General features: G+C 34.8%; 1 protein-coding gene across 2 annotated transcripts in view; it reads left to right on the top strand.

The window, feature by feature from the left end:
* The window catches only part of MYOF (myoferlin), a 65,185-nt gene that overhangs the window by 18,753 nt on the left and 34,070 nt on the right, over window positions 1–12,362 (top strand). For both annotated transcript variants that reach the window (XR_004241529.1, XM_032116227.1), the window contains exons 7-19: window positions 51–179; window positions 1,674–1,736; window positions 1,848–1,898; window positions 3,441–3,471; window positions 3,922–4,037; window positions 5,198–5,324; window positions 5,767–5,870; window positions 6,801–6,869; window positions 6,991–7,034; window positions 7,436–7,518; window positions 9,714–9,752; window positions 11,447–11,571; window positions 12,045–12,161. Coding sequence is in view for 1 of the 2 variants with exons in the window: in XM_032116227.1 (XP_031972118.1) it covers window positions 51–179; window positions 1,674–1,736; window positions 1,848–1,898; window positions 3,441–3,471; window positions 3,922–4,037; window positions 5,198–5,324; window positions 5,767–5,870; window positions 6,801–6,869; window positions 6,991–7,034; window positions 7,436–7,518; window positions 9,714–9,752; window positions 11,447–11,571; window positions 12,045–12,161 (1,098 nt within the window). In the remaining variant the exon portion in view is untranslated. The remainder of the gene's footprint in view (window positions 1–50; window positions 180–1,673; window positions 1,737–1,847; window positions 1,899–3,440; window positions 3,472–3,921; window positions 4,038–5,197; window positions 5,325–5,766; window positions 5,871–6,800; window positions 6,870–6,990; window positions 7,035–7,435; window positions 7,519–9,713; window positions 9,753–11,446; window positions 11,572–12,044; window positions 12,162–12,362) is intronic.

Genomic DNA, 12,362 nt, shown 5'->3' with positions numbered 1-12,362 from the left:
AGATAATATAGAGAATGAATTAATATAAGTGTTTGATTTTTTTTTTTCAGATTCGTGTTAGAATCATTGAAGGTCGTCAGTTGCCTGGAAATAACATAAAACCAGTAGTCAAAGTTCACATTTGTGGTCAGACACACCGGACAAGGATCAAAAGAGGAAATAACCCATTTTTTGATGAAGTAAGTGGTGTAAGAACACTGTAGCTAAAATGCTGAGACTATCAAATGTAGAAAAATAGTTAATACAGCTTTCATTATGATCAATTAATAAGAATTTACTAATATTTATGGGTAATTATGGCTAGCATGCATTTTGCCATTCCCAGTCCCTTTATGTATTCACATCACTAAACACAACTCTGTCACAGTCAGTCTTAGCAGATAAAACTATCTAGAGGAAAGTCATACTTCATATGAGACATATGGAACACGTTCTTTGGTACAGTTGGCCATCTGGCAGAATCACTTTGAACAGTTGTGTTCAGGTCATAAAAATTACAGAAAAATTAATTAGAAATCGTTGTAGACCTCTATGGCACATTCAGATGAGTGCTCCGTGCAGTGCTTTGGGTCAGTAGGACTGCCACAAAATCTGGAAATATCATTGCCTTGCTACCCATGATTTGTAAAAGCACAACTAGATTTCTCTGTCCAGACAGGGGGTCTGTACATCAAACACACTGAAATACAGGAGAGAATTCAAAACCACATAGGGGACACAAGAATGATCCCATAGCTGGAAGACTAATGTTGCAAAACTTAAATGTAATAGAGAAAATGATAACTCTCATATCTGGGAATGTGTGGAAAATTCAGATTTTGGAACTGTGTGGCAAGCATGTGTAACACACACAGGCAAGACCAAGGAAATTATAAAACTTTGAAACATGAACTAAGCTGTAGGTAGCAGTCAAGATTTATGAAGCTATGGAAAAAATAGGGAGGGCAGAAAGCCAGTTGCATCTTATATTGAAACAATTCCTTGGCAGTCTCAGTATCCATTGTAGTCTTAAACTGGAATAGGAGGGACAATGTTTACGTACCCTTCCATTTTGTTGTATAAAATATTGACTGGAGTATAGCTGGGATCAAAGACCAAACTTAGTGAGGCATGATCTATTATGAAAACAAGCTAATAAATGTTATATATATATCTTCATGCTATCAAACTATCAGATTTATTACTATGGTCTTAAATTTAAAAACTTCAAATCATTAGAATCACTGTCACCACTAACCCTAAACAAGGCCTCTTTGACAACTACAACAGAGATGGTTAGACCAGGATTTACTGTCCTGGAAAATGAACTTTATAGTTTCTGAAGTTGTTCCAGTGAGAAAAGTATGAAGTGCAGAGCAAGGAGCAAAGGGCAGTGCTGGAAGTTTGCAGCACAGTTATGCTGACCTTGTTTGTTCAAATGGAAGTTGTGACTATCTTGTCTGTTTTGTACTGAGACAATTTACTAAATTCGGTTTTTCATTGTGCACCAAATTACCACATAGTATGTCCAGCAAGGACTTTTACCCCTTGTCCAGCAAGGAGGCAGGGTAAAAGTACTGTATCTGGCATGCTTTACATGCCTCTTAAAATAATGTTTTTGCATTTTATGTTCAGGTAATTATGTGTTTGTCATTTTAAGACAGGGGTTTTTTGTTTGTTTTTTACCTTGACAGATATTTTTCTACAATGTCCACATGACTCCTTTAGAGTTGCTTGATGAAACAGTTAGCATTCGGGTAAGAAAAACCAGTGCATGTTCACAAGGCTGCTGGATGCCTGTAGCATCCTCTGGCCATTTCACCAGGTTGTTTAGGAACATTCCTGTTCATGCTCCTTTGTCTTTTTAGGTGTATGATTCTCACTCTCTACGAGCAGACTGTTTAATGGGTGAATTTAAGGTGGGTATGAAGAAAACTCTGTATCTTGACTAAATTAAATAAAATGGGAAAAAAAAATTAAGTACTAGTTTTAAATGTCTAAATTTATACTTCTTTTTCATGGAGCCAAAGAATTACCTGATGATGTCTTGCTTCTCAAGGTAGAGACAATTTGCTCAAAACACTAGTAAGCAGGTTTTTTATTTGAGTAGAAGGTTATTGTTAAAGAAATGTGTGTGGTTTATATACCAAGTTCTCTAATTTGCATCCAGGTAACTTCTTCTTCTTTTGTACGTCAGATGATTATTTGGTATGAGATGAGTTTGAAGAGATAATTTTATTAGGTAGTTAATAGGCAGAATAGTGATATGTATGGTGGCTTAAGGATACACATTCTCAAATGATGTGGAGAGGAGTTCCTTTGGTCAGAAGTTAAGTAAAAGAGATGTTGGAAAATTCTCTTAGTTAAAGTAGTTTCTGTGCTTCTGATGGTATTAGTGAGATGGTCTTTATTTGGATTTGTTATGATCAACACTGGAAAGTAGACATCTGCCTGTCAAGAATTCCCATGGCAATTGTAATGGCTGCTGGGATCCACTGTTACAACACTTCCAGTATCAGTGCTGGCTGTCTTTTCTGCTTGCTTATTTGGTACTGCATAAATTCACTAGGTCTCTAGACCAGCTTTTTACAAAAGTATGCAAAGGGGGAAGAGTGCTCTTTTCTAAACGAAACACTTTCTGCCACAAAGCTGGTTGCTTTTTGCTTCTCCCTGCTTATTTTCTTTGTGATTTCTAGTAATTCGGTCAGTGGTATACTGCTCTGTGAAAGACTGATTATTCACTAAGCAGGTGACAGCATGTCGCTCACCTACTTTCTCTTCCTGCAGGCACACATTTCAAGAGGAAACCACAAGGGTAATTCTGTCTAGAAAATCGCCCTTTCAGACTTTACCTGCAAGGAATACTAGCCCCAACTGCCTTGAGCAAACATACTTACATTCCTGAACATGTTTGACATCTGATACAATGAATGATGCAATCTTGTCCAGATTTGACACAGTGAGGGCAAGAAATTGTCATATTCTTATTAAAGAAAAGGAAATGATTCATTTAAAAATAAACAAGTTTCACTTCTGGAACTGAAGGATGAGATGTTGAGCAGGAAGTAGGAACAAAAGTATTCTGAAAAAACTGTCTGAACATAAAATAATGGGTGAGCGTAGGGAATTCAAAAAGCAGTAAGCCATCCCCATCTTGTGTCTCTGGTAAATGAAAAAGCTGGGGATCCAAGAAAAGAAGGAAATAACTACATGTGTTAGTTCTAGTTCTAATACATCTTTTCTTGCATTTTCTTCTTGGCTGCTCTATCCATTAGAAATCCCTCATTTTTCAATGTAAGGCATTTTCTCTTTCTTCTCCTAGTAGAATTCTATGTAAACTGTCTTCTGTTTGTGACAAGGGAACAATGTAGTACTGCTCATGAAAAACATGGGGGGTGTTGCCCAACCATTTTTCTGTTTTGGTATTTCTTCAGAGGTAATGCCTTTGATCTTTATTTCAGATTGACATTGGCTATGTTTATGATGAACCTGGTAAGTAATAGTTACTTCAGAACTTCTTTCCTTGAAACTACAAGCTGAAACATTTCATTAAATTTCTAAAGTAAAAGAGGAAACCTAATATAAAGTTATTTAGGTTTGTTGCTTTAAGTATTAACTTCAAAAAATCCAACAATATATAACTCTTTTCAGTGAATTCACAATGTAGTACAAGCCCCTTTTTTATCAAAGACCTAAAATTTGAAAAATAATGCAAAAATATTTGGTAACAATGTCCATGAATTATTATGCCAAAATAGTTTAACATCAGATTTCTTGTTTTGGATGGCACTATTGAGACCTGTCTAGGACAGAATAATTTTGTTAAATAATTAGGGTAATTTAGGATAAAGGACACTTTTAAAATAGCTAACTGCTTAAATGATGTCTGCCATTTTATAATGGATATTACTGGGGCCAGTGGTGATGTTTGTTTTATTTCAGGCCATGCAGTCATGAGAAAATGGCTTTTGCTGAGTGATCCTGAAGATACAAATTCAGGAGCCAAAGGCTATATGAAAGTTAGCATGTTTGTCCTGGGAACTGGAGATGAACCACCAGTAAGTTTAATTTAAATGTTTTTCTTCCCCTCTCCACCTCACAGATATTTATTTATGTCTCCCCAACATTTTTTTAATCCTGTATAATTTGCCCTGTGAGCAGTATTTATAAGAGATTTTACAAGTGGTTTCAAGGGCATCCTGTACTAAGTGGCTAACTCAAAGCCACTGTTATTCTCCTCAGTTAAGCAACCTCTACCATTTGTGGATACTCCTTCACATACTAGAAGTAGGGATGTGTTAGCCTGGTTTTGCATGCAAGCTAATAGGTAATTCTCCTTTAGCGTAGCTAAGCAGGCAGAGTAACGCTGGTACCAGTTCCAGGACTAAGTCTGGAATGTCTCCACTACTACAAAACACAGACAAGCCAATAGAGAAACCTGAGTACCAGAAAGCTCCAGATTTTTCTTGGTGAAAATTAGACTCCTCAATAGTTACAAGTCAGGCACAAGTAATCTGATGCATATGAAAGCAGTAGGTAGTTTTAACAATCCAGGCCTTCACTGTCTGCTGTTCTGTCAAGGTGAAAACAGGCGGTTTTTTCTTGTAATGCTTTTCTTTCCTGACCATTGCCCATAGATGAAGTTCTGCTTTTCTTCCTGTCTGACGTTTTTGCATGCTGGTACTCCTTAGTTAAATATAATGTGGTCCCCAGAACCATGGCAGATTTCCTTTTAGTTCTGTATTAACTCTTCCTCTCCGCTGTCCTCATGATTCTTGAAATCACAAGGATATGTCTAGTTATTTGTGGTGTGTTTATTTACAAATGAGGAAGCAGTAAGTTCTGGTAAGTTATATCAGTCTTGTAAGCCTTTTCTAATTGTAGTAAGATACCTTGTCTTGAGATGGGTATGAAATTTGCATAAAGTTGGCATTGTATATGTGCCAAAATCATCATTGTCTGATGATGACGATTTTGAAAGTGTGGTTACAATAGACTCCTGCAACTGAGTACTTTAGAGATAAAACTGAAAGTAAAATAGTTTACCTAGAATTAAATTTTTGTGACTGGATAATTTGATACAGTCTCATTCTTCATAATGAAACTGTCAACAGTCTTCTACATAAAGAATGTTGTGGGCAGCAGTTTAACTAATCACGTTAATTCTGATTCTGTACATTGCCCTGTCTGTTTTGTCTACAACTGCATCCCCCAACAGGTTGAAAAAAGGGAGAGAGATAATGAAAGTGATGATGTGGAGAGCAATCTTTTATTACCTGCTGGGATTGCACTTCGATGGGTCACTTTCCTTCTCAAAATCTACAGAGCTGAGGACATTCCACAAAGTATGTAGCTTCTCCCTACTATCCCCATTGGTGTTTGGTTACCATTAGAAATAGTTATTTGTGTTAGCTGTTCAGAATAGAATATAGGTGACTTTTTATCCGTAACTAGAGTATTTTCTTTCCTGTATCTGTGTCAAAATAGGCAATGTCTTCAAGTATGTGTATAATGTTTTTCAAATACAGTGATGCCTTTAAATTCAGGCATCAGCACTTCTTATTATTTTTGAAAAATCTGTATTCTTAAAATTGCTCCTAAGCCAAAATTCTCAATTTTTACCTGCAACACTTCAGAATTTTGTTTATCAGGTTAGACTTTGCCCTTCCTAGATCTGTAAGCTGGTTGATTTTGGTAAGATTGCAATGGGCAATTTATTATTTAGGATTACTACTACTAATAATAATAATATCAAGCACCTTAATTTAATCTTTGACACCTCTCCAGTGGATGATGCTTTTGCACAAACTGTCAAGGAAATATTTGGAGGAGAAGCAGACAAGAAAAACCTGGTAGATCCATTTGTAGAAGTTTCTTTTGCTGGGAAGAAGGTAATTCAGTAAATATCTGAACCTTTGTATTCTAACTGTAGTCCTGAGAACAGATTTCATATGCCAATATGATTTTTTAAGTTTACCGGAACTATGGAAATTTTTTAAAAATGAAAAAGTAAAGTTCACTTTGTAAAATTACAAGCTCCAAGGTACAATAGAAAGGGTGTAAAACTGATGACTAATGAAAGGAATGTGTGACTAAAGGCTAGAACTGACATGCCAGATGGCTTGCCTACCAGTTCTTCCTGATTGCTTTTAGTAATTATCAGATACAGATCTTTCTGGACAGATTAACAGCGTTTGTACGTTTAAATAATAATGTGTTCCTTAGAATGATGAATTTGATCTGGAGCACAATTGCACAACTTACATTCATTACTAGTCAATTTTTTTGTTATTCATTCAATATGCTATATAGTCAGGTTGCCACACCCAGTAGTACAGAAGATCCTTAGAAGACATGACTAGCAAATAATGCAGCCTCTCCCATACGATATATTCTTCATCTACCCTAAAATCTGCGTAAGAAAGCTGGAATCAAGTCATTCCTTCATCTCATTTTGCTGCTGTGATAAAAGCACGTTAAATTGTGGCTTGTGGAAATAACAAGCTTTAATAATTTCATTTAATTGTAGCTAGTGAAAATAAAAAGTAGGGTAACTCCAATCTCATGTTTAAATGCTGTTTCAATATTTTCTCTTCCTCCTAAAGTCATTAATGCTGCATATGGAGATTACTCTAACAGTAATTATCAATGGGAAACTCATTGAGCATGAATGGCTCATTGCAGCATTAATCCGGGCTTCAATGATTGCTACCCCTAATTTTTCCAAGCAGATGGTGTTATGTCCTAAATCATAGCTAGTAAATACTTTTTTGGTCTGTTTTATCTTTCATGTGTTGTATATTTGATTTCTATTTTGGCAGGTTTGTACAAATATAATTGAGAAAAATGCTAATCCAGAATGGAATCAAATTATTTATCTTCAAATCAAGGTCAGTTTTTTACCTTTGTTTCTGTAGTAAACAGCCATTCTTTTGGAACTCAGGGCATTAGCATTACAGAGGTGAAAAAAGGAATGAGTTATTTTACTTTCGTTGCTTTTTTTTATTTCAGTTTCCCTCGATGTGTGAGAAAATAAAACTTTCAGTTGTTGACTGGTGAGTTATGACTTTTAATCAAGTTACTTAAGAAGCTAAATGATAATAAGTGAAGAAAAGTCTGGTTCTATAGATGCCAGGTATTTTTACAGTGCATGAGAGTATTTAAGCAAGTGTTTAAGTACCTTTATGGTTTCTTTACAAGAGATCTGATTAGTGTAACATGAGATTATTTTCAATTGTGTGAAGTGAGAACTGAGCACTGTCACTGTTTAATGATAGTGTAAAAGTCAGGTGACTTATTAATGGTTTACAGCCCACTTTTGTACCTAGTCTTTACTGTCTTTGTTAGTAATATTGAAGCATTTCAGGTGATAGAAAATGTGTGTACTAGTAGCTTGCTTCTGTGTGTGATGACCAGCATTATATTTAAATAAAATATTCGTTTTTCTTTTTTGTAGGGATCGACTTACAAAAAATGATGTAGTCGGAACAACATATTTAAGTCTCTCAAAAATTGCTTCTTCTGGAGGAGAGATTGAAGGTAATTGGTTGAGCAGTGTGTAACACACTCTTGTCTTACAAAGAATGGCAAAGATCAGTGTTCTAAGAAAGTATATTTATCTATAGTTCCTCAATTCTCTGGCAGCAGGATTATCTGTTTCTGGAGTTTTCAAAACAATGCTCCTAGAAAAAGTTCTATGGGACTTTTCAAAGTAAAGTATTAAAATTTTAGTGGCTAAACCACATCATCATGGAAATAGCAGTAATTCAAGATTTGGTGTTCTGTTTTATATATAGAGATATATACACATGTATGTAAGTTAGTGAACTAATTAAACTTGTGTGTACTTTCCCAAATTCAGAAAACCATGTGACATCACAATCTGCAATGTGTAATATATGCAAATTTACTTTGATGCTTAATAAGACATTTAATTTCAAGACAGTCTGGAGTCACTGCTTCAGATCCACTTCTTTGGACAGCGGTAAACAAGACTCCTTTTGCTGCCTTTTAAGAGTATCTGTTCTACCTCTGAGAAAAGAGCCTAAAAGCTGTGGAATGTTCCTGAGTAGTTAGCCTAAAGGAGCTATCTAGAACCACATATTCATTTCCTGGACATTACTATGCTGCTTTCAGATGCTGAGGGAACTTGGGTCAGTCTCTGCTCTGATCAGTAGCTTACTAGAAGCAGGCACTGCATCTCATCGCATGGGTGCTCCATATTCCTACTTTGTGAACCCTGATTTTGATTGCACTGCTATGATTGCAGACAATTGGTTTATGTGCTTCAATTAGTAGAGATGGCTGGATATGTAATTTCATACAGCTAAACCCCAAAACTGAATAACTGCAAGAAAACAACAAGTTAGGCAAGATATGAGATGCCTAACATATTGTTCTCATTGGAAAACAGCTTTGTAATAAAACTCTTCTTTACAATATTTTAAGAAATACTTTTTGTGCCAATATTTTGGATAATATTAGAAAAATCCTGCTACATTTATATTTAATAATTTTATAATATAATTTTGTGATTATTGATTATTTCTTTGTAATCTATATTTATAATCCCCTCTTTTTGTAGGAAGACCTTTCATACAGTTGAGCCAGCTCCCAGACTAGGATTCTGTGTTAACTTGCCAGAAAAAGTGTTTTGTCTTTTTAAGGAACATAGTTCAGCATATTAGTTGTCTGTACAGAATTGTAAAGCTCAAGGTTGAACAGGCTTAACATGTATTTATCTGACTATCCACACTAGTTTTAAGAACACTGTCTCAAAATCATTTTCACCATCATCGCAGTAAGAATCTAAATTACTAATTTTTTCTGTTGTATTTATAAAATCCATATGATAAGTACTTGTCTGAGACAGACCAATTTGTCCTTAAATTGGTGGCTATATCAGATGTTTAAAAACAAAGTTAGTGGCTCCAATCTTATACTGACTTGAGGCAAGAATTGGATGGAACACATAAAAGCTCATAACATAGTCCTCTTAGAAGGACTGCTGTTGAAGTAAGACTTCATGCAAACATTCTTTTTATATGTCCCATGCGCAGACAGAAGCAAAAGAAAAAGGCAATGGAAAAGCCAAGACAGAAGGGTTGGGCTGTTGGGGAAAATTCAGCTCTGGAGAGATCACCTGTACTCCCCATATGAGTGTGTATCTTGAACTGCGACTGAGTCACAGCACATTTACACTTCAAACCCTTAGTAATGGGGGAGGTTAATTTGATTTCTCTCTCTGCTGATATACTGACATTGGAATTTCTATTATCTTCTCTTTAGTGGTGTGCCTGAAGCTGGTTCTGGCTTCTAAAGGATTGTGAAACTGAACTAGTCTATAGTCCTCAGTAAATGTAAATGTAGATACTCTAAGGGGCCCTGAAATGTAGTGGGTTTTTAAAATGTTTGTAAGATTTAAAAAGTAGTTTTAAAAATAAATCTATATTTTGTATGGAGAAGAATTGTACAAAGCTGAAAAAGAAGCATCAAAACAAGATATTTTGGCAGGTATATGCTGGATTTTTTCCTTTAGAATTTGCACAGGAAGAGTAATACCTTCATATATAAAGCATGAAGCAAAATTCTAATGCACATGAACGTAACTTTTTTTCCCAAGCCTTCAACTTTATTTTAAAAGGAGATTGCTTTGTGATGTGTGTTTTTTAAAAATGCTGTTTTCACTTGTTAGTTATGTAACTCATGTAACTATTTCTCTTTTTATAATATAGATTTTTCATCTTCGGGAACAGGGGCTTCATCTTATGAAGGTTTATATCTTCACCTGTTACTGATTTTGTGTTCCATTGCCCAAACTGAAGAATATTGCCTAAGATACTCCAGCAGCTTAAAAATATTTCTTAATAATTGTTTGTCTAAAAGATTTCACCACTGTGATTAAAGAGTATCAAACATAACTAACTATAAACCAGTTTTGGCACTGGAATTGGTTTGAAAATATTTCTGTTTGGCTGGTGCTTCAAGCTGTGTGTTAGAGATGAGCATGTAGTTGCTTTAATTACAAAGTGCTTAGTCTAACAATGCCTTGTAATTTTTAACTTAGCTATGAGATCACAGATATATTTGCACCTGCAGAGCCTTGCGGAAATAAATAACTGCCTAAAATAATTAGTGGCTGTTTTGCTTATGCTTAGCAAGCTATATAAACAAAATTTGGAAAATAAAATCTGATTCTGTTACTGCCTGGAGAGGTGACTTTTTCCATAACTGTCTAGGTTGACATCCAGTTTTGAAAGACTTTATGGTAAATATTTAAATAGTGAGAAATAGTAAGTGGAGTGCAGTTGGAAGGTAACCAACATTCATCCACACAATACTTCATTTACTATCTTCCTTTCTTAATAAAGTAATATTAAGTTAAAAGCTGAAATAATTTCTCTGAGTCAGTTTCTGTTATACATGATCATTAGCCTTCTAAAAGTAAGCAATTGAATTTTATATTTAAAAAAGTAGAAAAGAAATTATTTTTATTCCAGTTTTGGGAGGGTTTTCTTGTTGCCTATATGTTTTTAAATTTATATTCTGTTTAATTTATTATCATCAGTAAGTAGTGAATGTAGTAATTTAACACTTGTCAGTACCTTAAATCTAGTCATACTGAGGTCTGATGTGAGCAGTTCAGTGTTAGAACTTTTTAAAAATAGGACATTATTCCACCAATTTCCTTTTAATTCAAAATTTGAACTGTTTCTAATTCAGATGTAAGGATGTGCAAGTATTCAAATGCAAAATAGAGAACTGGAAATCTTTGTTTTATATTGTGCAGATTATACGTGACTTAGTGTTGACAGGTAATTACATCAAGACATCACATTCACTTTTACTATCCACTCAGTAGTGGCATAGTCACACAAGGCATAACTCTTTACTGTCACTGTCTTACCTCAGCCTTCTTTTCCTGTGAGAAATAAGTGCCTCCCTCTCTGTGCTTCAGATCACTCCAGGCAATTTCAGTTGCCAAGGTTAAGGACCTGTTTCTCATCTTTTTTTTTTTCTGCTAGAGTGTGCATCTTTTTGTGTGGCTGTTCAGTTTGATCACTGGTCTGTGCACTTAAGTGATTGCAAATGGTGTTTTACTCGGTTTCATTTTTTTTCAGGAAATGTGTTTTCTGTTAGCATAAGAGCATATGACCCTTGCACATAAACTAAAGCTATATATTTGGAGTGGGACATAAATTCTTTTTATTCTGTGGGATTTTTGCTGCATGAGGTAGTATTTAGTATAAGTGTTGTACAATGAAGAAGGAAGTTAGGTACAAGTACAGTCAGTGGTATAATTATTTTAAATTAATATGGTATATCCAGAGAATAAAGTGTTCTTATATTACTAATACCTAACTAATATCTAACATTTCTTCTAATGGATTTGATGGTAATGTTAATTGGTTTTTTCTGGCTCAGTATGGTAATTAACAAAGATACAATGGTAATATCTTCTGTTTAGTAAACTCTGGAGAAAGTGAAGTTGGCTTTTTACCAACATTTGGGCCTTGTTACCTAAACTTTTATGGAAGTCCAAGAGAATATACTGGATTCCCAGACCCCTATGATGAATTAAACTTTGGAAAGGTAAGTTTCTTTATTAATTGTTTTTCGCTGAAGAATTAACCCAATTCTTTTTAATCAATGAATTAATTAATTTTAATGGTTTTGTTTCACATTATGCACCCCTTGCTCTTTCTTTTTGAATAATATTTTATATTGAAGATTAATAAGGAATTATGACAGTATTTTCCATTCCTATCTGTTTTCATTTTGAAGGTATTTTTGAAGGAGCAGCAGTGGTTTTGATGATTTTCACTAACTGCACATTTGCATGCATTTGTATTTCTTCTTTCCTTGTTTGCATAAATATGTTTTTCACTTCTAGCATAAAGTAAAGCCAACTGCTTTATTTCACTTGTTCCAATATGTACATCTGCCTCTGCAGGATTTTTGAGAACACTTCAATGAAGCCAGAATCATGTACAGCTGAAGAAAAAATATGCTACTTTAGGGCAAATATATAAAACTGGATTAACTGATATGTGTTTATGTTACAGGGGGAAGGAGTTGCTTATAGAGGGAGAATTCTGGTTGAACTATCTACAATATCTGAAAGCAAGCCTCTTAATAAAAAATTAGAAATGATTCCTAATGATGACTTACTAGTAGTTGAGGTAAATCCTTGTTTTATTGTCACTGTTGGTAGTGGAGATGTGGCTCGGCTGGTTGGTTCTAAGAGAGTGATCTAACTCACTAAATCAGTACAATAAGGTTGAATCTTCAAACTAAGAGAAATGCTTATTGGTGGCTGAGGAGTCGTGGCTACAAAAATGTTGTGCCCTTGTAGCAAGAAGTGTTAATTTGAAACATTTTAT

The sequence above is a fragment of the Corvus moneduloides genome, chromosome 8 (assembly GCF_009650955.1).
Source record: "Corvus moneduloides isolate bCorMon1 chromosome 8, bCorMon1.pri, whole genome shotgun sequence".
NCBI classification, from domain to species: Eukaryota; Metazoa; Chordata; class Aves; order Passeriformes; family Corvidae; genus Corvus; species Corvus moneduloides.
The sequence above is the reverse complement of the archived record's forward strand: the minus strand, read 5'-3'. Positions and strand labels throughout refer to the sequence as shown.